At 42.6% G+C, this 26,663-nt stretch overlaps 1 protein-coding gene across 9 annotated transcripts in view; it reads left to right on the top strand.

Moving 5' to 3' along the window:
• The window catches only part of PPFIA2 (PPFI scaffold protein A2), a 269,557-nt gene that overhangs the window by 126,263 nt on the left and 116,631 nt on the right, over positions 1–26,663 (top strand). For 4 of the 9 annotated variants that reach the window (XM_028746753.2, XM_077934764.1, XM_077934765.1 and 1 more), the window contains 2 exons: positions 11,827–11,889; positions 15,782–15,823. The exons of 2 other annotated variants lie outside the window; for them this stretch is intronic. In XM_028746753.2, coding sequence (XP_028602586.2) covers positions 11,827–11,889; positions 15,782–15,823 — 105 coding nt within the window. The remainder of the gene's footprint in view (positions 1–11,826; positions 11,890–15,781; positions 15,824–26,663) is intronic. 3 more of the 9 variants (XM_077934766.1, XM_077934769.1, XM_077934771.1) reach the window with 1 other exon arrangement.

Here is a 26,663-nt window from a genome sequence, read left to right as displayed (position 1 = left end):
AGAACAATGTAACTGTTGCCATTTTCTAAAACTATCCAATCACTGAATGTCACTTTCGATCCTTCATTTGCATACAAACTATCCAATCACTGAACGTCACTTTCAATCCTTCATTTGCATAACTATCTACAGTATCCCCCTGCTGGCCCCAAAACCAATGAGGAGCCAGATAGAGAAGAACTGGCATCTCCTCCCACACTTTGATTTTGGACAGGAAACTGCTGCTGCTGCCCCCATCAGCCTGTTCTCAATAGCTGTAGTTAACCCGGCTTTCACTTACCTGGTTATCTCCTTTGGACTGCTGCTCCCATCAAGCCCAGCCAACATGGCTGTGCTGGATGGCACCGATGGGAGTTGTAGTCCAAGACATCTGGGAGGCACCATCTTAGCAAAGGCTGCGTTAAACTTTTTAATCATTGAGGGGTTTTTTAAATATAAAAATTACAATCAAGTGGTATATAAATTTTGAGATAAAAAAAAGCTGCTGCTGCTGCCACCTTTGCAAACTCAATAATGTGAAGCAGCAGTAATGAAAAATCAGCATCCATTTCTTTCTTCTCCAAGTGTGTGTGTGTGTGTGTTTATCGGGAAACTGTGCATCATTCCCTGAAAGCCTCAGCTGTGGCTCCTGTGTCACTAGTTGAACTAACAGCTGGTGGAAGGAAACCTTTTTCTCAGAATACCATGCATTGGCTCATTAGATGGGCAGTGTGTGAGCACAGCTACCAGCAGGTGGGGTTATCCTTTCTTTGATTTTCCTTTCTGATCTCTATATTTACAAATTAATCCAGTCATTTGTGGGGTTCTTCGACAGCCTGGTGGTGTCCCTCTGTTAAGAAAATGCTAAACCAGAGCAAATTAAGCTGCTTAAAGAGCTCATTAGCGAGCGATCAAATATACTTTCCTGTGTAAAGATCACTCACATCATGTTAAGATGTTTCCAGTTTCATTGTGATGCATCTGAAATGGCAAAGGAAGAATTGCTCCCAAGTCTGGTCCTGCAAGGCCTTCTGCCCCCTTTCCTCCCTCTTGTTTCCTGCTCCTTCCACTGCCATACCTTCCATACTTTTACTGCTTCCTTGTTCTGCCCAATTTGAAGAGTCCTCCAGATAGCATTTGGTGCCTAGTGTCTGTGATAAGGTGAAGTTCCTGTTTTTTATGAAACAGAAAGAAGCCAAGTCTTCTGGGTTAAGCAGAGGGAGAAAATGTAGCCTAGAATCAGAAAGGATTCTACTTTGTCTCCCTTTCCCTCACTTCTTCTGCTTTCTGCCCAGTCCTTCGATCAAAGTTGTTTGTGTCCTAGCCTCGCATCAACCTGTTTTCTCCATGAATGATAAGAACGTAAGAATGTAAGAAAAGACCTGCTCAATCAGCCCAAGGACCCATCTAACCCAGGTCTCTGTTTCCACAGCAGCCAACCCCATGCTCATGGGAAACCTCCAAGCGGAGACAAAATGTAACTGCATCTGTCCCAGCAACCGGCAGTCAAAGGCAAAACGTGGAGATAGAACATAGCAATTGTGGCTAATAGCCATGGAGAATCCTTCACAAATATGTCTTATTCTCTCTTTTAAAGTCATCCAAGCTAGTGGCTATCACGGTCTCTTGTGAAGTTTTTGTGCTGTCTCTGCTTCTGCTAAAGTTGACAGAACTCTCTTATCTGACCCATCCCCTTTCTCCCCCATTTTAAGCTTGTATTTCTCTTTGCACCTCTCCCTAGCTTCCTTCCCTCCCACACCTCCCCCTTCTCCCACAGCAATATATGTGGAACAAGATGCAAAATTATACTGGGAAAATTGTGTTGGCTGTCAAGAAACAAGTAACCATGATTGATAGCATGAATCTCTTCTGTAACTTATTTTCAACTAACCTCATGTTTGCAAATACAAATGCCTTTCGTAAGTAAGGATTGTTGTTATACTTCATAGGCATCAAAATGTTTGATACTTGAGGGCTGTTATTTGTGAGTGGTGGGGTTTTTTTGTGGGGTTTTATAGGATCATGTGGGACGCGGGTGGCGCTGTGGGTAAAAGCCTCAGCGCCTAGGGCTTGCCGATTGAAAGGTTGGTGGTTTGAATCCCCGCAGCGGGGTGCGCTCCCGTTGTTCGGTCCCAGCGCCTGCCAACCTAGCAGTTCGAAAGCACCCCCGGGTGCAAGTAGATAAATAGGGACCGCTTACCAGCGGGAAGGTAAACGGCGTTTCCGTGTGCTGTGCTGGCTCGCCAGATGAAGCTTTGTCACGCTGGCCACATGACCCGGAAGTGTCTCCGGACAGCGCTGGCCCCCGGCCTCTTGAGTGAGATGGGCGCACAACCCTAGAGTCTGTCAAGACTGGCCCGTACAGGCAGGGGTACCTTTACCTTTACCTTTATAGGATCATGTACAATCAGTAGGAGACAGGAGTTCCAAATCTATAACTAGTAGAAGACAAGAGCACACAAGGCATTACAAATAGTGCCAAATTATAGGACCTCCCTCAGGTGGCAAGTGGGGCTTCTCCAACTTTCAAAGAGAAGTCTGTCTGGTAGCAGAAGAGTTCAAGCAGAAGAGTTAACAAGCCTGTATGTTTCATTAATCAAATGTTACTTGTTTGTCCACACATGGAACCACAAGGGTATGACATTTGAGATTTTTTTATCCAAAGTTATCGTATGTAGGGGGGGATATTGCCCTGCACCTTAGTTACCTGAATTCCAGGGAATTTGCTAGAAACACTGAGTTCCAATGTAGGTTCAAAATAAATTTGTGTCTGTATATATCATCAAAACGTGGTTGAAATGCAAAATGGCTTTGTGATTTGAAATTGTCATACCTTGGAAGCCGAATGGAATCCATTCCAGAAGTCTGTTCAACTTCCAAAATGTTCAGAAACCAAAGCACGGCTTCCGATTGGCTGCAGGAAGCTCCTGTAGCCAATCGGAAGCCACTGAAGCCAGGCCAGATGTTCAAGTTCCAAAGAACGTTTGCAAACCAGAACACTCACTTCTAGGTTTGCGCCGTTGGGAACCAAAACGTCTGAGTGCCAAGGTACAACTGTATGAAGATGCAGGATTACAGGATAGAAGAAGAATAGACACAGGCCCCCACAGTGCCTGGACCAACAGATTGACTTGTTTTATGATACAGGCAGAGTCAGGAAACATTGCTGTGTAAGGATCAGGGCTTGGTGATAGGGATCTGGAAGGCTGAAATGAAGACTTAGATGAACCAGAAGTGGATCTAGCCTAAAAACATTCCTATTCTTAAGTCTCCCTGTTCTTATAATAGGGAATCTTTGGGGCTATTAATGGGAGATGGTGGGCTGTGGTGACTTATGCTGAAGAGACAGGGATGGCTCTGTGTTGTGGGTAGGCATGAGTGGTGCTGTCACTGGTTGACTTTTGAATCTGTTGATGGAGGTGGTATTGATACGTGCTTAGATTTTATCAATTTTTGTTTTTGCGTATTTGTTCCTTTGACACCTTTTTGTGTGTGTGATAGTATCAACATTCTTGCTTGCTTTTTGACATTTGAGTAGTGAGTTATTCCAGTGTTTTGACATTTTGTTGTTGTTTCTAAGCTTCTTTTGTGACGAGAAGGAAAAGGGAAGAAAGCTCCGCACCTACATGTTATGTACCTGAATCACAGCATTTCTGAGGGATGTATTAAAGGAAAGTTTTTGATGGTGGTATTGAAAGCATATCCGGCTATATCTATCTATGTATATAGCATGTATTTGGGCTGTTCATTTTGAATGTATTACTGTTTAGCTTATTGTAAATTTCAATCCATTTTTGTACGGGTAAAAAACTTTATTTTAGGAGGAGCATTCTGATTATTAGTCATTGGAAGACAGTCCAACACAGAATTAACAATTTGTGGTTGTGAATTTTGAAGCATACCTCAGTCTATGATTGCTAGAAATTATTTGGTTCAGAATGCATATGCCCTACACACAAGTAATTTGTGAATAGGGCTACTGCCTGTCAAAGTTGCAGAACTAGACATTGTCTCAAAGCAAAAGTCTTTTTGTTCGGCTCTGTTTTTACTTTTCTTTTACAGGAGTGAAACATTGGTTCAGCATTTTTACATCAGGGCAATTATCCTATAATGCGTAAGCTAAGTCTAGCCATCTGTTGCCTACAAGTGGGGAATGCAGAGTTTGATCTCCGCTAAATGGTTGGATAGATACTTGTGGGGGATATGCCACAAAAATGACTTATTGAACGGGGAGTGGGGGAGAGAGGGATGTTGTAAGTTATATCCAATACTGCATGTGTGGAGTGCAACTTGCACCACAGGACTTCCCATTCCTCTCCTTTCCTCACAATCCTTCAAAATCGGTTCTGAAGGATCCTCCAGATTTTGAGGTGTATGGGAAGCAGCAGAAGAGGAAAAGGGAAAGTTCCTATGTGCAAGTTGATATGCTAGCTGAGTTCCTATGTGCTAGCTGAGCAGCAGTGTTGGATATGACCTTGTGCATGTCAAGTTAATTACCACATGTTTTCTGCCATCATTTTATGAGCCCCTCTCTGTATAGCCATCAAGCTAACACTTCAAAGGACAGAATGCTCTGTCACAACTTTATTAAAAGTTGCCATTTTTCTTATTCTTTTCAAGGCAGCTTTTGTCAGAGACTCATGGCTATGAACGCCAAGCTCTGTTTTGCCCCCCCCCATCCCAATATGGAAATATATGTAGTATTGCCTAATTAATGCAGTCAGTCTTTTTGTAGATCAGTTTATATGTGGGCATAAGCGTGGATAGTTTCTTGGGAGGTCTCCAACAAAAGTCTTCCTCTGAATCATAAGCATCAATCTTGTATCACGTTCTTACCTCTGACTAAGTACTGATTCGAAGCCTTGTGATTTTGAAAGTATGGGGATGACAGACACTAAAGTTTTCCGTGTTTCTGTTGTAAGAAACCATATAGGGACACAGGACAAATCAGATGGGAGAGAGTAGCAGGGAGGATATTGATGTGGATAAAAAGGACCTGGGAAACTTACATTTTGTGATCAGAATATACAGTGCAAAGCAAGATACTTGCACGCATTTGCTTGTTTTACAGTACAGTCATACCTCGGGTTACAGACGCTTCAGGCTGCGCATTTTCAGGTTGCGCACCACACCGAACCCGGAAGTACTGGAATGGGTTACTTCTGGGTTTTTGCGCTCCTGCATGCACAGAAGCACTAAATCGTGCTTTGCGAATGCGCACAAGCGCCAAATCGCAACCCGCATGTGCGCAGACACGGCAATGTGGGTTGCGGACGCTGCGGGTTGCAAACATGCTTCCCGCACAGATCACATTTGCAACCCAAGCATCCACTGTATTCTATGCATGTTTCTACCACCAGGGAAAACGGCAGGAGGGGAAGCTGTTGCAGCCAAGCTGTAAGGACTGTGGGTGTCTCATAAGTATCTTTGGAGAATAAGATAAGGATTAGCATAGGAGAAGCAATGGTGGAAGGGGGAGCTAAGGAGAAGCCGGGTTAAACTGGGCAAGTAGGTGTAGTTGTTTCAGCTGCATGTGCTTTGGCAGAGTTACGGTAGGGTGGGGCAACTTGGGGTTTCTACCCAAATCTTCATGGAAAAGGTGAGTTCTGAAGAGGGAATTATTCCTGCATTGCAGGGGGTTGGACTAGATGACCCTTGGGATCCCTTCCAACTCTACAATTCTGTGTTTTGAAGGGAATGAGATATGGGTCACCAACCTTTTAAAGCCATTGGGCACATTTGAATGTTAAGAGAGTGCTGGGCGGTGCCAATCACAAAGTGGCTACTGTGGGGTTCTAGTATAACACAGGGACCACCAAACTGGAAAGGGAGAGGGATAGGGTGAAGGAGAGAGGGAAGGAGAAAGAAGAGTGCAAGATGATGCAGGAATGCCTCCCCCCATCAGCTGCCCCATTGATGGGTAAAAAAAGTATCGACATAATAATAATATTATAATAATTTATTATTTATACCCTGCCCATCTGGCTGGGTTTCCCCAGCCACTCTGGGTGGCTTCCAACCAAATATTAAAAACAACACAGCATCAAACATTTAAAACTTCCCTAAACAGGGCCGCATTCAGTTGTCTTTTAAAAGTAAAATAGTTGCTTATTGCCTTGACATCTGCTAGGAGGGCGTTCCACAGGGCAGGCACCACTACTGAGAAGGCCCTCTGCCTGATTCCCTGTAACCTTGCAGCAAGGGAACCTCCAGAAGGCCCTCGCGCTGGACCTCAGTGTCCAGGCTGCACAATGGGGGTGGAGATGCTCCTTCAGGTATACTGGACTGAGGCCATTTAGAGCTTTAAAGGTCAGTACCAACACTTTGAATTGTGCTCAGAAACGTACTGGGAGCCAATGAAGATCTTTCAGCACCGGTGTTATATGATCTTGGCAGCCACTCCCAGTCACCAGTCTAGCTGCTGCATTCATCAGAAACTCCTGTGTTCACTCTCTGAGATAAGCTGTTTGCACCTCTCCTCTGTTTGGAATGGAAAGGAAGGAGGGTGTCCAGTGGTGACATATGGGCATGAAATATGGGCACGTTTAAGCAAGCATGTTCAATGTTGGAGAGGCTGAGGAAGTGCAAACAGGAACTGAACAAGAAGGGCAAACATTACCTTGTGTATTGTGGATTTCTGAAGGGATATTGACTGAGACATTTCATAGTCACCTTAGATGGTACTGGCAGGCACACTGGCATCTGTGGGCACTAAGTAAGAGGTTTGGAATCAGACAGGGGTTCTTAGAAGTAGTTCTAAGAATGTGGAGCAGAAAGGATGGAATCTTCTGAGAATGTAGACGACCTTTAAATGGTTGAGGACTGTGGAGTCAGAGGACAGAAGATTACCACACATAAATGTATATGATGGCAGAATGCCTAAAACAGGCTTCCTCAACCTCGGCCCTCCAGATGTTTTCGGCCTACAACTTCCATGATCCCTAGCTAGCAGGACCAGTGGTCAGGGATGCTGGGAATTGTAGTCTCAAAACATCTGGAGGGCTGAGGTTGAGGAAGCCTGGCCTAAAATATTCTGGAGGGAGGTGCACATTGATTGACCCATGTAGAAAGACTCTAACATGAAATCCTGACAACAGCCTACTTCTGACTGGTTTTGGTGGTAAGCTTCCCAGGTAAATGGTTTGAGAATGATGCTATAAGGCAAAATTGGCTGGCTAAGGATGATAGGGGCAAAGCCAACAGCCAAATCAATCAGTGGTTTATCTTTTTAAAAGGCGACAGAAATAAAAGCAGGCTGTTTGATTCAGTACTCTTAACAACAAAAGATCAATGTCTACATAGAACAAGCTGACTGTTATAGATAAGGTGACAGTCACAAAGGCAACTTTGATGGACCTGAAGAGAGTGGGCCATATAAATCACTTCATTCACCAAATGAAGGGTCATTCTGAGCATTGTGCAAGGAACATATAAAATGAATCTTCAAGTACTGTGCTTATTTTTTATTCTAGTTAAAGGAGCTCTGGAAATATGTCATCTATATAATTTTCACTGGGGAAACTATCTGCATACCATTTTTTAAAAAATAGACTCAATTTGTGCTCCTTAGCACGCTAATATGGAAGTACCTCCAGTAAGAATTATTTTCTAGTAAACATGAACAGGATCGGGCTATTTGGATCGCAGAGGCCGAAGAATTAGAAATGATGCTCAAATGCATATGAGAGCATCAGATACATCAGTAGGATCTTTAGGTTCAAACTAGATGCAAAATTAACCAAGGATTTGAATTCTGTGCTTGGGATTTTTCTTCTTCTCTTTTTTAAATGATCAGAAAGACCTGGTCTGGATCTGAACCACAATGCAAAGATCTGTAGATGAAAATGATCCTCTTTCCTGAAGCTGCTATTTGAAGCAAATTGTAGCTTGGAGAAGGGGGGCGGAGAACTGCCATGAGGCAAAAAAGTAAGTCTTTTCTTCTTGTGCCAAGTTCCTGATCTGGATTCAGCATTCTCGGGCTGTTGTTGGTTTAAAAAGCCATGAAAAAGAATCTGAAGGATTCAAAGTCAAGGTTGATAACATGTGTAATTTACTTTTCTGCTTTTCAACCGGTACGGCTGTGATGCCTTCTAGGTCACAGGCTGTGTTCATGGCATACATTAAAAACTCATTTAAATCATCTATAATCACATGACCTGCCCCGCCCCCCAAAAATCTTGGGGATTGTAGTTTTTAAAAGGGTGCTGGAGATGGTAGCTCTGTGAGGGGTAAACTACAGTTACCAGGGTTCTTTGGGAGAAGTAATATGCTTTCAGTGGGTGGTGTTATACACAGCCAGAGTCGCTGAATTGTACCCGATGGACTTTGCTATGGAGAGTAAGGGCCTAGACATGGATAAACCTTCTGAATCAATTAAAGCACAACTTGGATCCTGAACAAAATGACATTAATAAGTTGGTAAAGCTAATGCAATATTATCAAAATATCACTAATGATAGGACCTACTTTATCTGCGCAGCAGGGGGAACCTAAAAGTAAATTGTGACATGAATGAAATGTATGCACTAGTGAATAAACAAAAGAGATATTTTCAGTATTCTTGGAAGGATCTCTAGAAATGTTAAAATGAAAGTTATGACTCTGCCATTTTTCTCAGGCAAAGAATAATAGAATCAGGTGTGATGCAGTGGCTGAGGGCACAATAACCCCTTTGCATTAGCTCTGTGACCTCACTTCTTCAGCACTGATGCAACATCTGCCTTCAGCCAAGGATTGCCAGCCATCTTTTTCGGTGCCTAGACAGGGGAGGGGAGGGGGTCCAAAGTAACAGCTGCTCGTATGCCCTGTAGAGCCCTGAAAGCCAACAGCCACTGCTTAGTGTAAGGGGGTTGAAGGGCAAGTTGAACAGAGCTGGGCACATCTGTCCCACTTGCCAAGTCCAGAGGGCTGCTTTAGCTGACGTAGAGCAAAGGATTGCTTGTGCTATGGCAGCTGAGTATGTTCAATGGATCTGGCTGGCTGGCTACAGAGGATCAAGATCTGGAATCCTGGCTGTTGTTCTGCACGTAGCGTGGTAAGGCTGCTGCTGTTTACTGTGACAGATACACTCTCTCTCTCTCCCTTTTATAAACATGGATGTACGGTGGTACCTCAGGTTACATACGCTTCAGGTTACAGACTCCGCTAACCCAGAAATAGTGCTTCCGGTTAAGAACTTTGCTTCAGGATGAGAACAGAAATCGTGCTCTAGCAGCGTGGCGGCAGCAGGAGGCCCCATTAGCTAAAGTGATGCTTCAGGTTAAGAACAGTTTCAGGTTAAGAACAGACCTCTGGAACGAATTAAGTACTTAACCCGAGGTACCACTGTATACATTTAAAGTGCTTTCAGACCACTCTGAGCAATAATGGCTCAGAAGCTTCAGAACTGTAGTTTCTCAAGGATGCTGAGACTTGTTAGGAGATCTCTATTCCCACCCCCCACTCCCAGCTACAATTCCCAGAGTTCCCTAGGAAGAGGGATTTATTGCTAAACCACTCTGGGAATTGCAGAGGGGAATAGGAATCTTCTAACAACTTCTCAGCGCCCTCAAGAAACAGCAGTTTCTGTGACAAGTGGTATGGAATTGCTTTGTGCAGATGGGGCCATGGAATGCTACAATTATGACATATTTTCGTTGTGAAAATACAGTTTGGGGAAACGAGTTTACCGTCTGTTTTTTAAACGGTTCTTATAAAACTTCAGTGACTTTCAAGTTTTTAAGAGTTCTCCTGCATGTTTAATGTGAGCTTAGTTTGTAAAGTTGTGACATTGTGCTTCACTTTCCCAGCAAACTGAACTTAATAGTGTCAATTCCTAAATAATACTGAATTTAGCTCTCTGCCCCTCCTCCACCCCACATTTCATCCCTATCTATAATACTGGTGAGTATATAGGGTTTATTTTTAGGCAGATTTTTGGAACAAAACTTATATTTCTTACCTTGAAAAGGTAAAACAACAACAACAACAACAACAACAACAACAACAACAACAACAACAACAACAACAACAACAACAACAGAATATTGATATTGTTAGACCTGCATGCTATCTGTACACTTTATGCTTGTTAGTCAAAGGGCATTTCGGCTAGAAGTCTAAAACGGTTTACTCTAGAGCAGCCTCCACTAAGGAAAAGAGGAGTTTTGATACATGTGGCTCAATGATTAAATCTTATGAGTGGTTTGCAACTAAGTAGACCCACTGAAATTAATGAATGTGATGAAGTTAGGTCCAATAATTTCATTGTAGGTCTGGCTAAAACTTAGTTGAATACTTTCCCAGGTGTCCTGTCACAGTCTATATAGCCATTCTCCAGAAGCACACACACACACTGTCAACACAGGGTAACATTTCCCCCCTGAGTGTTTCCCTTTAAACTTGAAAAATCAGTTTTGCAAATTTTGAAAAGGAAAGAGCTGATAGTGGTATTCCCGCACCCCACTTTTTTGGTAAATATTCATTGTGCCAAATCCTGACTGTTTTGTTTGAACTCAAGTGAGTTTAAAGGGCAGTTTGAATGTGCCTTATGAGGCTAAAACTCTCAGGAGTGAGGTGGAATTAAGATTTGTGCAGAGTCCCTTGGATCGTGATCTAAATTTCTAAACCTTTGCAAGCAGCAAGAAATAATTTCACCAATGCATTGTAAATTCCTGCCAGACAGTTTAGCAGTAACATAAAAAAGAAAGAGCATTTTAAAGCATGTGTGGACAAAAGCTACTTGTTCCAGGTTATAAAAATTTAATGTTTGCATCAAATAAAAAAGCATTTTATCTTGTAAAGTAGAGAAAGCATAATTATTATTGTGTTATAAATTTTATTCCTTTCATTAATATGTCTAAAAAGTGCAACAAAATATAAATGATTTGTATATATTTCAACGTCTGCAAGGCTTGGCTCAGCCAATAAACATGGTTGCATAACAAGTTTTGGCATGATGTGTTTGTGTGACTTCAAGATTCATAATGCTCTTAAGTGTGCGAGTTGTCAGCAAGTACTGTGTGCAGAATAGTCTTGAATGTTGATAGCAACACACATTGATTTGGGCCCCATCTGTACTATGCAGTACATTTAAAGCAGCAGCATACCACTTTAATCAGCTGTGACTTCCTGCCCAAAGAATGCTGGGAGTTGTAGTTTGTTGAGGGTGCTCTCTGTTCCCCTCACAGACCTACAGTTCTCAAAGTAGTTTAGCAGTCACTTCCTCTTCCCAGAGACCTCTGTGAATTGTGTAGCTCTGTGAGGGAAATAGGGTCTCCTAACAAAGCTCAGCACCCTTAACAAACTAAAGCTCCCAGGATTCTCTGGGGGAAGTCATGACTGCTTCAAGTGGTATGAGGATCCTTTAAATGTATAATGCAGATAGGGCCCTGGATATGGGGTACAATCCAGGAAGATGTTTTCTTGTGCATGCCCTGTTAAAAATGAATGGGACCGACATACTGACTTAGCGGTGTTCTTGCACAACTTCCATTTGTTGCAGTTGGCCTTGTGCAAGAAAACTCCCCTGTGGGATCATGACCGTGAACAGTAAACCCCACATTTCTGTTTACTCTAAAGTCATCAGAACTAAACTATAAGCATATTGCATACAAGTAATGGTTTTCTGGCGTTTTTCAATCAATAACCTGTTTGCTGTACAATCAGCAATATGTTCTTACTATGCTAATCTACAATAATTTTTAACTTGCAATGTGAGATTTTAAGACACACTTTGCAGTAAGGTTAACTGTCGCAGTTGAGTGGAAATGAAAATACATTAATGTTTGTCGCATTATTTATATGTGTGTGTTGTTTTTAAAGCAAATCCTTTCAATTCAGTGGACTCTCTGTTGCACACTTTTTCAGATGACGGTTGCTGCTGGTACGAGCATTGAGAATAACATTCAAAGGACCATATCCTGCCCTAATGTATGTTCTACATATCTTGGATTTTTCTCTGATTATAAATGCAAAATCTCATTATGTGAATTTGCTCTTCTGTCATCTTACGACATCATGTTCATTCCAGGCATGCTGTGTATTATACTACAAGTGAAGGATCTAAGCTGGTTACTGAATTGCTGTTAAAGCATTTCTCTTATAATTTGACAGCTTTGCTAGTAATGTCTGTGATTACATTGCCACAGTTCTCTCAGAGTTGCTTCCTTCCAGCGCAGTGCTCTCATCATTTGGAACGAAGGATGCAGCACCTCAAGGCCATGTTTATTTAACTTCTCAACTTGGCCTGATCACCCAAGGAACTAAAGTTGTTCTTTCTTGGTAAACCTTATTCATAAGCTAGTAGTACAGTAGCAGTCTTTGCATTCTACATAATCCGCTATCACCCCAACAACAACAGCCACTTGCAGAAAATGAATAACTTTGCATTTATCATATACTGAAATATTCAGGTAGGTAGCCGTTTTGGTCTGATGCAGTCGAAATATATATATATATATATATATTTGCTTTCGTAGATTTTCACGGGTATAGGAATGCAGGTTTTGGTGTCCTCGGGTGTCTTCCCGTGTAAAAGTTGGGGTGTCTAGGCGAAACGTCGCCTAGACACCCCAACTTTTACACGGGAAGACACCCGAGGACACCAAAACCTGCATATATATATATATATATATATATATATATATATATATATATATAACAAAAATGTCCAGTAGCACCTGAGAGACCAACTAAGTTTGTTCTTGGTATAAGCTTTCGTGTGCATGCACGCTTCTGAGTTAGTCTCTTAAAGTGCTACTGGACAATTTTTTTATATACTGAAATATAACATCTCAGATGTAGCCTCTAGGATACTCAATGACTCTGTTTCCTGCTGTTTCCTTCCCAGCCGAGCATACACGCATATATATATATATATATATATATATATATAGAGAGAGAGAGAGAGAGAGAGAGAGAGAGAGAGAGAGAGAGAAAACTGGTCAAAATCTGGAACAAAAGTTAATATATTCTTGAATCATTTACATATGTACAGGACAGTTATTTGAATAAGCAGGTTTCAATCATCCATAGAGGTCACTATCGGAGCAGCCTCTTTGGTTTTATTGGCAGGGCAATCCTATAGGTCAGGGATGTCCAACAGGTCGATCTCCATCTACTGTTCGATCCCCACGAGGTTTTGGTAGATCACAGTCAATCACTGGCTCCTCCATCCGGCCCTGCCCCCTCGCCCCATCCTCTAGATCACGATACCGGAAGACGAAGCTCTCGCTGTGATGCTGACTGTTTCATTAGCGATCTCCTTGTGAGCGCCTTCCCCCCCCCCATTCCTTCGCCCTGACCCCCCCCCCATGGGATTTTCCTCCTTAAAGGGGGAGGGCTTTCCTCCCTAAGAAAAGCTGAACAACTTTGATATGAACCCCCCCCCCCAAATGGGACGTTCCTCACTAAAAAAGCTCAACAACCTTTGACCTGAAACCCCCCCCCCCCAAAAAAGGGGGAGATCACTGCCAGGTAGTTAATTGTGTGAGTAGATCACAATCTCTTGGCCGTCCCTGCTATAGGTGTTCTGCTCAGATGTCAGCCCCACTGAATTCTATGGAGTTAATGCCTGATTAGTGGGTAACCTCTGCACCCTCGCTTGGGAGTAAGCTCCACTGAACTCATTTGGTCTAAGTAAACAAGCCCAGGACAATACTGTAACTAGGGACATTTTGGGCTTTTTAAGCATACTAACCTAGGGCCCAGTTACATCGTAAGCATTTTTCAGTTGCAGTCTTCATTCCTTTTGTGCTGACTTTAAACCATGCTGCCACAGGCTGAGGTCGCTGTGTAACTGATGTGGGGCAATCACTGAGAAGACCCTATTATGAGTGCCCACCAACCAAATATTCTTCATATAGAGGAACTTACAGAGGCATTCTGATGCAAATCTCAGGCTGGTATGGGTGAAGTTGTTTCCTTACGTAACCAGGATCCAGCTTTCTAGAAAGCTTAGTATGTAGCAGTAACGATAACAAAGAGTCCTTGTGGCATAAACTTTTGTGGATTAGGGTATCATATGCATGGTCTTGTCTTCAGCTGGCACATATATGCATACATGTTAATCCCATACATTGGTATAGAGAAAAAATGGTAAACAGTGAGGTCAAATGGCAGTGAAATACAAAAAGTACAGGCCGTGGTCATTCTATATGTAGTTTAAGATAAGCAAAGTTACCATTCACAACAAAAGTATTTTATGATATTTAACTTAACAATATCAGGTTGATGATGTTAACACCCATAGTGGGACATTGTCTCTGTTGAAACCTAAAAATTGATAGAATGAATGGCCACTCACAGGTCAGCAGTGGAATGTCTTGGGTAATTAAAATTTTCCAGAACTGATTTCTAAGTGTTTCCCCTCTATGATGTCAGATTTGTGTCTGTATATTCTTTTGCATAGAAACTGCAAAATCTGTTTGTCCTATATAGGAAGCAGAAAAGCTTTGCTGGCAAGTAATAACATATTAAAAGATGGGCCGATAACTGTTGCAAATTATGTTACTTGATCCTGTAACAGCATTCTTAACAGTATCTGGGTTTGTTGCAGAGCCTGGTCTCTCTCTTTGCTAGGTGGCCTGTTGTTAATAATGTTGCCATATAGATCAGATTTGGGGGGATCAGAAGAACTCCATACTTGGGCGTACTTCGTTGTCAACAATATGCTAGCAAAAGCTGTTAGTTCCTTCACAGGCATTCTTTGAAAGTGGTCTTCACTGCAGACCTCAATTCACTTTCTCTCCTATGTCTATTCAGTTTTATTCATTATTAGTCCTATTAGTGGATATTCTTTGCATGAGAAAAGCTGGAATATGAAATGAAAGCTATGAGCACCTAAGTATTCTCTTTTCCCAAGCAATTTGGGGCATGTACCCCTAAATGATAAGAGGCACCATTCTGGAATTTTGTATTTCACAGAATGTTATAGTATTGGAAAACCTGATCAGACTTTCCTTGGTCTCTAAGATTGGGTTCCTTTTTTCTAAGTATGAATTCCCTGGATTTTTATTTTTATTCAGTTTAATGTGGTTTTATACTACTGCATTACTAGGTTTATGTTTTTTCCCCTTTAAGTGATAGTGTTCCCTTTTTTAATGTTGTACAACTTAAATTTGCTATTCATTAGTGCCAACTCTTTCCCCACAGTCCTTTTCAGAAATGAATCTATATGTATTGAATGTGTGCAGGATCATGGGAGCACACTTTGCCCCTGAGCTTGTGTGCCTTCATTTGCTGGTTGAAATAGAGCCTACAGATGTATGCAACTCTCTGTGTAATATAGGGAGCTCTGCAAAAACAGTGTTCAGTATGGAGACGAGCCTAGACTGCTTAAGGCATAATGCTAAACCATTGTCTAGGCAAGTCTCAGACTCTCCTCCTCCAGTGCTCTCGCAAGAAGGAGCTTGCACAGTTTCAATTCTGTGGCAGATTAACTGATAGCCTGCTGTGTTGTCCCAAACCCTCACAAACTCTGGCTAAGCCCTAACAGTGGTTGGTGAAGCATGCCAATTTCAAACCATTGTTTTAAGAAACCGGTTTATCAAAATATAGTTGAGGTAAACCACAGTTTAGGTGACATACTAAACTGTGGTTGATCAAGATCAGAAGATTCTAATCTCTTCCTTACAGCCATGCTGGAGGACAAGGGAGGCATTGGATAATCTAATCTGAAATAAGGACTACTCCGCTTCAATTTTCACCATGGCCAATTTGGATCTAAAACCCCCCATCCTAGAAAGCTCTATGCAGTAACCTCAGTGGGTTTGGTAGGGTTTCTCGCAGATAATGGACTCCAATTTTTGTGTTTGTTTTTTAGATGAACAATGCAGACCAATGCAGCTACTGTTCTGGAAAACAGGTGAAAGTAATTCCTTTCTGTTTTTAGTGCAATATATATATGTATATATATACACACATTTACATGGAAGGAACCTAATAATTTGGTCTCAAATAGCAAGGGTTGGGTGGAGAGAGTAATGTATACTACATAGAAAGTAAGGGAAACACTTTAAAACAAACCAGGGCTGGATCTGGACACATCAGAGAAGCGTGTCAGTTTAAAGCATTGTAAATTTAAACAGGGAAAACAAGTAGAGAAAAATGGGACTCCACATTGTCATCTGGTGGCACAATGTTATATTGCATATACAACGCATATAAATCGCTTTTTCTTTGCCAGTATGGCTGAGTCCCAGGAGAAACAAAGTGGAACGCTGTTGTAATGGAAGAATAGGGCAGCTCCAGTTTAGCACTAAGTCACTCAATCCACCAGTGCAAGGATTTGTACAACTGAATTCCCACCCCACCCCGTCTTCTCCCCCTGTAACTCCCTAAATCTGTTCTGGGGTTTTCCCCAACCCTCCAGAGCACTTTTGGGAAGGTGTGGGATGTTCATGGGAGGAAAAGAGGCAGGAAAGTTCTGTTGCACAAGCATAAATCCTTGCACTAACAGAATGAGTACATTGGATAACTGCCCATTAGTATGTGAATACAATAAGGTTGTGGCCACTGGCTGTCTACCTGTTTTCCATTCCAGCTTTCAAATATGTGTGGCCACGGTGAGGACAGAAAGTACAGTCTACTACTCCCTCTCCACACATTGACAGAACTTCTGACAAGCACTGGTTCACTAAATTGTGTTTTGCTTTGCAAGTTTATTTGAGTTCAAAAGCAACATGTCCCTGATTCAGATGACGTAAGTAGGTAGTTGTACATTGCAGCTAGTAGCTCTCGAATGGGCATACAGTGGTGCCTCGCATGACGAAATTAATCCGTTCCGCGAGTCTCTTCGTCTTGCAGTTTTTTCGTCTTGCGAAGCACGGCTATTAGCGGCTTAGCGGCTATTAGCGGCTTAGTGGCTATTAGCGGCTTAGCGGCTTAGCAGCTATTAACGGCTTAGCGGCTTTAAGAAAAGGGAAACAAACTCACAAAAACTTGCAAGACATTTCGTCTTGCGAAGCAAGCCCATAGGGAAATTCGTCTTGCGGAACGACTCAAAAAACGGAAAACCCTTTCGTCTAGCGAGTTTTTCATCTTGCGAGGCATTCGTCTTGCAGGGCACCACTGTATGTATCTTCATCTGCATTCAAAAGATACAGGCTGCCAACTCAGCTGGGACTAGATTAGTATTAAAAGGTGGTAGTGAATGTACCCTGGTTCTGCCTGTGAATCTTGCTTCCTTGAGCATGTCTCTTTACTGCATTGTATCTGCTGCTGCTTCTCTGGCGACCACTCATAGCCGAGTAAGATTGTCTTCCATGAACATGGTTTTAACAATGAGTCTGTAAGTGACTGTGGAGGCCAATTCTGGATCTACACGTCCTTCCACAGTGAGGACATTGGTTTCCTGGCGGGAGTTGATCATGGTGTGGATTTGCCAAGCGTGCCTTCCTCTTAGCACGTTTCTCCCTTGCATCCTGAGTTCAAGTGTCTTCAAAGCCCATGACACATTTGGTAAAGGCTGTTCTCCAACTGGAGTGCTCACAGGCCAGTGTTTCTCAGTTGTCAGTGTTTATACTACATTTTTTTAGCTTTGCCTTGAGACAGTCTTTAAACTTTAAAGATATATATTTCTTGCATGTGCATATGCACATATATATAGATGCACATATGCACATGCAAGAATACATATTTAGCAGGGCTTCATTCACAAAGAATTTATATGCATGTGTGAACTGAAATCTTACAAAACAAAAAAAACCCTACCCCAAATCAAAACTCTTTGCCCATCTATCTGTGCTAATTTAGTAGTAATCTTGCCAAGATTCTTCTTATTTGGTACAGATTCCAAGATTCTGCTTATTTGGTACAGATTCCATTTTCATGCCTTGAAAATATCGCAGTTGTGTGAGCAGAAAAGCCACACTGATGGTGTAAAGAGAAGTGTGAAAATTTTAAGCAATTGAAAAAGAAAATGATGAGATAACAGACACTGTGGTGGGGTTTATGCCACTTACAACTTTCTAGAAAATTAGCAAGCCAAACTGTTGTTGTTGTTTTTTACCAGTTTGGCACTGCTACATTTATCCTATTTATTTAAAACGTATACCCTGTCTACTTGCTCTGCAAGAGCTCTTAAATCAGCTTACACTGCAACTCAAAATACAATCCGAAATTATGCTGGCCATCGGCTTCTTCATATTGCACCAGAAGAAGGGTTGGGAATGAATATGAGATTGTACCTATAGGCTTATCACTTGTCTTGAGATCATAAGAACAGCAGATCTTTAGTGGATCAGACCTTCCAAACCAGCATCCACCTTTCTATCTCATCCAGAATCCTTGGTGGAGGGGCCATAGCTCAGTGGTAGAGCGTCTGTTTTGCATTCAGAAGTTCCCAGGTTCAATTCCCAGCATCTCCAGTTAGGATTAGGAATCCCCAAAATACTGGAACCTCTGCCTCAAATGTTGGAGGTCAGCTGGCAGACACTGTAGACCAGGTATGGGAAACCTGTGGCCCTCCAGAAGGTGTTGGACTCCAACTCCCATCATCCCCACACAGAATGGATAATTGCCAGGGATCATGGGAGTTATAGCCCAACAACATCTGGGGGGTACAGGTTGCTGAAATAGCCTTGGCCCGGTATATCTGAAGGCACGTCTCCACCCCCATTGTTTAGCCCGGAGCAGAGGGCCTTCTTGGTAGTGGCACCTACCCTGTGGAACGCCCTCCCATCAGATGTCAAGGAAATAAACAACTATCTGACTTTTAGGAGACATCTGAAGGCAGCCCTGTTTAGGGAAGTTTTTGATGTTTGGTGTTTTATTGTATTTTTAATATTCTGTTGGGAGCCACCCAGAGTGGCTGGGGAAACCCAGCCAGATGGGCAGGGTATAAATAATAAATTATTATTTCCATGCTGAAGGCACTGCATCGCTAGCTGGACTAATAGTCTGACTGTATAAGGTGGTTTCCTATGTTCCTTCCCAGCCCAACATGTTTTTAATATTTTTGTAATAAAATAACATTCATCAATGCAGTGGTACCTCTGGTTGCGAACGGGATCCGTTCTGTAGGCCCATTCGCAACCTGAACAGAACACAACCTGCGTCTGCGCGGGTCGCGATTCACCGCTTCTGTGCATGCGTGTGACTGTACCAACAAATAATGTATAGTCCCCATATATCAACAGCGTAAGTAGAAGTAACAAAATTTAAGACCTCCAGCTACTCCTGCTTACTTATGGATATAAGTAGCTGTGTCATGGGTAGTTGAAGACTTGGCAATGCAGTCAATGATTTAGTTGTCTGACAGTGTCCCTGCTCAGTTTTTTCCTTTTAACATGTGATTGACATAAGTAAGGTTTTGTTCCTTTGCTTCCAATAGTGGCTAACTAGGTACCAGGCAGGGGGTGAAAGCAACCCTGCTTCCCTCTTCTCCTTGTTTGCACCTGATATTCAGGACGAACAAGGATGCTCTATTAGCTATCATGGCTTAATAGGCCTTTGTGTGACTAATAATGCACACAGCCAACTAACTTGGTAGCAATCACTGTATCTCGTGGGTCTAAATTCCATGATGCTTTGTGTGCTATTGTACTTTGTTTTGTCCATTTTGAAGCTACTGCTGATCAGTAGGTAGGTTCCCTTGTTCAGGTAGTAACCAATGCCCCAAGGCTAAACATGTGGAGACTCTGATAGCTTTTACCCATAGATTGCTACTGAAAAGGCCCATTAGTTTCAGCCAGCCTTCCTTTCAAGTAAGTGTGCTTAGCAAAGCAGTCTTTTTCTGGTGGCCCCATTGGGCATCCATTACTGGAGTTCATTTTGCTTCACAGATATAATTAGATAGAATCATGCTGTTAGAAAAGGTGGGTGATATCCTATGAGTGAATTGCACAACTATTCATATGGACTCACGTACTCCTCTCACAACCCCAGGGAAGTTTGCCTTTGTAATGTCTGTCTCTTATCAGACCTTTTTTAAAAAAATACTGCATGCCCATGCTAGGATTAGGGCCAAATAATCACAACCTCACATATTTCCCGCTGCCCACAAATCCCCCAAGTTATCTCTTTTTAACTGCATGTTCCCTCATTCCTGTTCCTCTCTAGTCCTTCTCGTTGCTGCTGTCCAAGGTCCTGCAACTCCAGCTCACTCTGTCATCCACCTGACCAGCCACGTTGGCTATCCATTGTGCCCCTTGTGGTCAGGACAGAGCACCTCTAGGTATTCAGCTTAATACAGACATATCTTGGAAGTCTAATGGAATCCATTCCAGAAGTCCATTTGACTTCAAAAATGCTCAACTTCCAAGGCGCGGCTTCCGATTGGCTGCAGGAAGCTCTGCTGGATGTTTGGCATCCAAAAGAATGTTCGAAAACTGGAACAATCACTTCCGATTTTTGATCATTCGTGAGCCAAAACGTTCAGCAAATAAGCCATTTGAATTCCAAGATACGACTGCATATGAACATACAACTTGAAAGCACCTACGTCTCTTTCTCTGCACTAAACAATATTTTCCAGTGTTTCTGCTCCTGCACAAACAGCCCATTGCATGTAAGATCTATACAAACATTAAACTGAGCAGGTCAGTAGCAGGGCTGTTACTCACCATCTTGATGCTTTCCCTACCCACCCCCCCATACAATGTAGTTAGGGAGCCAGATCAGTGTAGTGAGTAATGATATTGCATTCTCTTGTAAGTGGTAGATCACCAGACATCTCTGGTAGATCACTGGTAGATCACTGCCTCTCTCCAAAGAATCTCAATAAGCTTGGCTCCCCTAAAAAAAAGCTCAACATTTTTGCCCTGCACCCCCAAAAAGGGGGTAGATCACCGCCAGTCTTTAACTTTGTGAGTAGATCGCAGTCTCTTGGGAGTTTGCCACCCCTGCTATACTGGAAGGATGGTGTCTGTGTGGCAGCTGTGAAGAAGGTACAGTCTCTCTGTGGAGTTTGCAAGCTCTTCATTGCGGCAGTCAGCAGACTCAGCAGTTCTGGCTTCTTTTTTATGGCTTCAGTGTGGGAGGAGAGCAAAGACATATCAACGATTGCAGAGGGCAAGGCTCAAGGGCCTGCTCTTGGGTATATTCAAGATTAAATTGCAGAGCAGCAGCTCATTTTGAGAGCATTCGGCCTGGCTGTTTTTTATACCTCATCATATACGGAGGTCTAAGTGCTCCTCTGGGAATAATCACGCATGCTTGGAAATGCAGTCCTAGTTCTCGTTAAGGTGCCAGATCAGGATCTGGGTTGTACTCCTTCAGACAGCATGCAAGCAGGAGGGTGGGCAGTGTCACATGAATGAATGTGACTGTGTTAATGATGGCAACAAGCACTGCATGGGCTCTAGACATCAGGAGTAAGACATTTTGGAGGAGCAGGCAGACGTGGCATGAGAAGGCTCAGTGAGAATTAGGCCACAGCCTCTCCCCCACCCCCTTCCAATGGTCCCTCTGGCTCTACAGTAACACAGTTGGCAGTGCAGTTTTTGGAAGTGTGCCACAAAAGCGAGCAAAATGCAAACTGACTTGACAAAAAGGTGACAGAAAGAGGGAAGCAAAATAGAAGAAGCTGTTTATGGAGACACCTGAGCCTTAAAGCTTAGGAGGCAGCTCGTGCAACACAAGGATATGATTTTAAGTGATGAGCCCTAAAGAACAGTCATTGCACCCAGAACATGTTACAGCCAACTGTTACATGCAAAAAACCGCACAGCAAATTCCAGGCTCCTTCCCTTTTTAATTTCATTTCTTTTTTTGCAAGAAAAGCCACCATAGGCAAGCAGGAAGAGCAGAGAAGTATCTCAGAGTTGATTCCCCTTCCCTTGCCACCCCAGTCCAAGCAGTTTTTGCCCAAATTTAAGAAATAAATAATGTGCACCTCTCAGCTCTGCTCAACCTGCCTTTCCTCTTTCGGTGATGATGCCTAAAGTTTTTCCTATTTATTTTGCTGAAATAAGCTGTATTGGATGTTGTGAATGGGTTTGCTAGATAGTAACTCCAGTGTACAGAGAGGGTGGAAATGAAAAGATCCAGTTTGAATAATCCTAACTTCCTCTTTGTTTTTTTTTTACATGCTTATTAGGGCTGGGGAGGAATATTATATTGGCTATGTTGAATCATCCAACTGTTCTAAATTATATACAAGGTGTGTGCGCACCTAATATTCACATTCCAAAATAAACAATGATAGCATGTCAAAGGGCAGCGAGATAAATTATGTGGTGCAGTTTTAGAAGCATTGTTTGATGGTGCTGGAATAATGTTGCTTATATCTTAAAATAACTTATGGAAAATAAGCAGAACAAATTCAGTAGGCTCCCTGGGGCAAGATATAAATTGTAGCTTTGTACATAGATCAGCTTAGTCAGAAGGGGAGGGCCTTTTCTAAATAGATGTATTCATATTTTAGCAATTATAGGATTTGCCCTGTGATTCAAGGAAGACATTGCCTAATTTAACTTTCAGAAGATTTGACTAAATCTTAGAGCCCGATTTACAGAAAAATGTAAGTTTATTGAAAAGGCTAACACATTGCACAATTAGTGTTCTATCTTAAAGCTGCTTACACTTACCTGAGAGTACGTTCCATTGAATTCAGTGGGATTTCCTTCCAAATAAATGTGTACAGAATTATGCTATAATTTAAATAAGATTTCTTCTTCATAGTTAACTGTATTTATGAGTCACCCATCAGAACCCAAGGGGATGTATAGCAAAGGAGAAACAACAGAATTACACCAGTGAATAAAGCAAATACAAAACTAAAATATTCATAAAGTAGCAGTCTTTAAAAACAAAGAAGTACAAATTGCTGTTCAAGACAAACATTTCCCACTTTGACTGAAAAGGCCTGGGTAAACAGGAACTTCAACCACAAAGCAGAAAACTCAGGTTCTGCATTTAAAGTGGATTTGATGCTCTTGTGCAATAATCCCACTTTTTGAGTCGGACGTTTTGCTGAAGGTGACAGGAAAATGCACTGGGAAGCATGGGAGAACAGTTGCTTGAAATGATATTGCATAACCTCCCTACAAGCAAAATAGAATCAAAATCTATAAACAGTGCATCCTACAACTCCCCCCATAAGGTTTTGACCTTTAAAGCCCTATGCGGCCTAGGACCCTCATACCTTTGGGACCGCTTCTCCTGGTATGCCCTGCGGAGGACCTTAAGGTCCATAAATAACAACACTTTGGAGGTTCCGAGCCTCAAGGAGGTTAGCTTGGTCTCAACTAGGGCCAGGGCCTTTTCAGCACTGGCCCCGACTTGGTGGAACGCTCTGTCACAAGAGACCAGGGCCCTGCGGAATTTTACATCTTTCCACGGGGCCTGCAAGATGGAGCTGTTCTGCCTGGCCTTCGGCTTAGACTCACTCTGACCCCTTATATGGGATTTGGTATATAAATCCCCCCCCCTTTTTTTTTTTTGCTGGCCCACATAGGATCAGTATGGATAGTTGGCTTGGGTGGATATCTGATGTTTCCTCCCTTTATGGTCTTGATTTATGGGCTACTACTAAAATGAGGCTGTATTTTAAGCTGTATTTTAAGCCATATTTTAATTAACTGGTTTTTGTTCGTATGTTTGGTTGTTTTCGTATTACATTTTATTGTCATTTATATTTGGTGTTAGCCGCCCTGAGCCCGGCCTTGGCTGGGGAGGGCAGGGTATAAATAAAAAATTATTATTATTATTATAAACTTTGTGCAAAATATATATATAGGATGAACTCTCAGTAAATAAGAAATGTCCCCACTGGGATCCCAGACCCTCCCTCATAGAATCATAGAGTTGGAACAGACCACAAGAGCCATCGAGTCAAACCCCCTGCCAAGCAGGAAACACCATCAGAGCACTCCTGACATATGGTTGTCAAGCCTCTGCTTAAAGACCTCCAAAGAAGGAGACTCCACCACACTCCTTGGCAGCAAATTCCATTTGTCATTTGCTATATTTTTACCCTGCCCTTTCTTCCCCAAGAGCCTAGAGTAGCATACACATAATCAAAACATTTAATCAAATCAAAGCATTGAAAGCAGCCGCATCTGCATCTGTGCATGATCTGATACTCCAGAAACCTGAAGGTCCAAGAGTGTGCCTACAACAGCCTTTATGTGTAAGCTCTGTAAAAATAGTGCCATTAAATGTGGATGGACACCTATAAAACATTTTATATGTTACCTTTCCTTTAGAAAAGGTCAAGCCAGCTGGCCACATTATTAAATATAACAAATGATAAATTACTTTGTTCATCTAACTGTTGCACTTCTGATATCGCATAGGCTACCCCGAAAAGAGAAGTAAGGGTTTCTTCCCCCAAAATCATGGCAGCCTCCTTTGAGATCATAAATATTCTTTGCCTGTCATTTCCCACCTTCTATAGTTCAAGGCTACTCAGAGCTATTTTCGATGCATCAGGCTGGTATGATTGCTGTCTGCTATTTTTGCAGCAGCCTGTGGAAACCTGTGCAGCAGGGAAGATGATAAGTTATGATCATTACAATCTGCTGCAGCAACAGACATCCATGTTGATGGTTGGGATAGAATAAAGGAGCCAGGGATAGTCTAGCTGCTTGACAATGGAACTGTAGGAATAACGGAGACGACGGGAAGTTGGGTGTAGGTGAGCTGTGCAGAAGCACACTGGCAAGGATGCTCCAAGCAAGCTGCCGGCTAGCTCTGTGGAGGCTCCTTTTATTAGCAGAAGTCAACAATTGGAAACAGTAGTGAAACCACCCTGAACTTAACATATTTCCATCTAAGCACATTTCCAGCGTTAGCAAGTACACGTGTCAGCAGGTGTTTCCCTAAAATGTTCCCCTGATACTTGATTACGTTTGCGTCCCCCGTCATGCTCCAGCCAAGTGTTATGTCTAGCAAACAATTTGTGAGAGGACAAACAGTCAGGGGGAAAACCCTGTTTTCTAGCCAAAAAGGCAAAAGGTCAGGGAAAGCGCGATGCTCCTTGACATACTGTTGCATGTCTGGTGCGAGGTTTGCCTTTGCAAAGCGGAGCATTACCTGCACATGGAACAGACTCCCTTAGGAGGTTGTGGACTCTCCTTCGTTGGAGGTTTTCAAGCAGAGGTTAGATGGCTATCTGTTATGGATGCTTTTGTTTGCGCTTCCCCCATTGCAGGGGGATAGACTAGGGGACCCTCAGCGTCCCTTCCAACTCCACTATTCTATGAATGCTACACATTTCAGAGTGAGGCATGTAGCATTATGGGGCTATTTGTAGATGGTTCCTTTCATCACTGACATCCAAAGAGCAGGAAGGCTATTGTAGTTTTTTTCCAGCTGTTTAGGTTGCTCATTATACTTTAGAAATGGCTGAAAGTTTTGCTCAGGGGATGCTTTTGTCACTGACTGATGGCTTAGGTGTTTAATTAATGGCTGGAATGTTTATTCCTCCCTGCTATGCTTTTAGCACTCCTCTAATGACATGAATGATCATAGCATTCAGACAGGGCGCTGCTATGTTTGTTTCTGCAGGATGTCACTAATCTTGATTTCTTCACCATCCTTGATCAGGAACATCTGTTGAAATCAGACACCACTTTCCTCTTTTCTCTGCTGGATTTCTGAATGTGTCATTTCAGTGTGTTATCATAAAAAAAACAAACCACAACCCTGGAAGTCTTTGCTGTGATTAACTGTCCAATTATAACTATTATTCCGGTCCTACTTACACCCAGCAATAAGCAATGCTAAAGAAGTCAAGCCAAGATGTCAACCTAATTTCTAATGTATTCTTTAAGCAAAGAGAACATTGGCAAGCAAGATGCATATTTCTTCTTTATCCTTTAAAGTAAATTGGTGGTGATTTTGGTCAACTTTCTTCCCTTGCAACCCGCCCCCCCCCCACCATTATAATGGGTTAGCGTGTGAGCTTCTCCTTGTTGTCAGACTGCTCTGAGCTTTGTGACTGAGGTGCTTACGGTAATTTTTTTTTATTGGCCAAGAACTCACCATTGTGATGTCAGATAGAGGCACATAGGGTGGAATAATTTGTTACTTTGATCCCACTTTTCTAGCTAAAATAGCCACTGTGGTCCCACTCTACTCAGCAAAATCATTTTTAGAAAGGTTAATAGGTAAAGGTAAAGGTAAAGGTACCCCTGCCAGTAACGGGCCAGTCTTGACAGACTCTAGGGTTGTGCGCCCATCTCACTCAAGAGGCCGGGGGCCAGCGCTGTCCGGAGACACTTCCGGGTCACGTGGCCAGCGTGACAAAGCTGCTCTGGCAAGCCAGAGCCGCACACAGAAATGCCGTTTACCTTCCCGCCAGTAAGCGGTCCCTATTTATCTACTTGCACCCGGGGGTGCTTTCGAACTGCTAGGTTGGCAGGCGCTGGGACCGAGCAACGGGAGCGCACCCCGCCACGGGGATTCGAACCGCCGACCTTTCAATCGGCAAGCCCTAGGCGCTGAGGCTTTTACCCACAGCGCCACCCGCGTCCCTAAAAAAAAGTTAATAGAAGGGCTATATTTAGGAGAGCATCTTCTCACTCCGGATGGTGATGATATTGATGGTATCTTGGGTTCTGTCTGTCTAAGTTGTATTCAGACTAGGCCCACTGAAATTAATGAACCTACAGTAAGTTAGTCGTGCCCATTAACATCAGTGCATCTTTTCTGAGCACAACTTAGTTGGCTACAACTATTATACTACTGCAAGACCGATAACGTTTTAAGCATTAGGTGTGTGGTATTGCTGAAACAGATATTGGCTTTTTTGCTCACAT

Source organism: Podarcis muralis, chromosome 10 (genome assembly GCF_964188315.1).
Source record: "Podarcis muralis chromosome 10, rPodMur119.hap1.1, whole genome shotgun sequence".
NCBI lineage: Eukaryota > Metazoa > Chordata > Lepidosauria > Squamata > Lacertidae > Podarcis > Podarcis muralis.
This window is presented reverse-complemented; position numbering and strand designations above follow the sequence as displayed.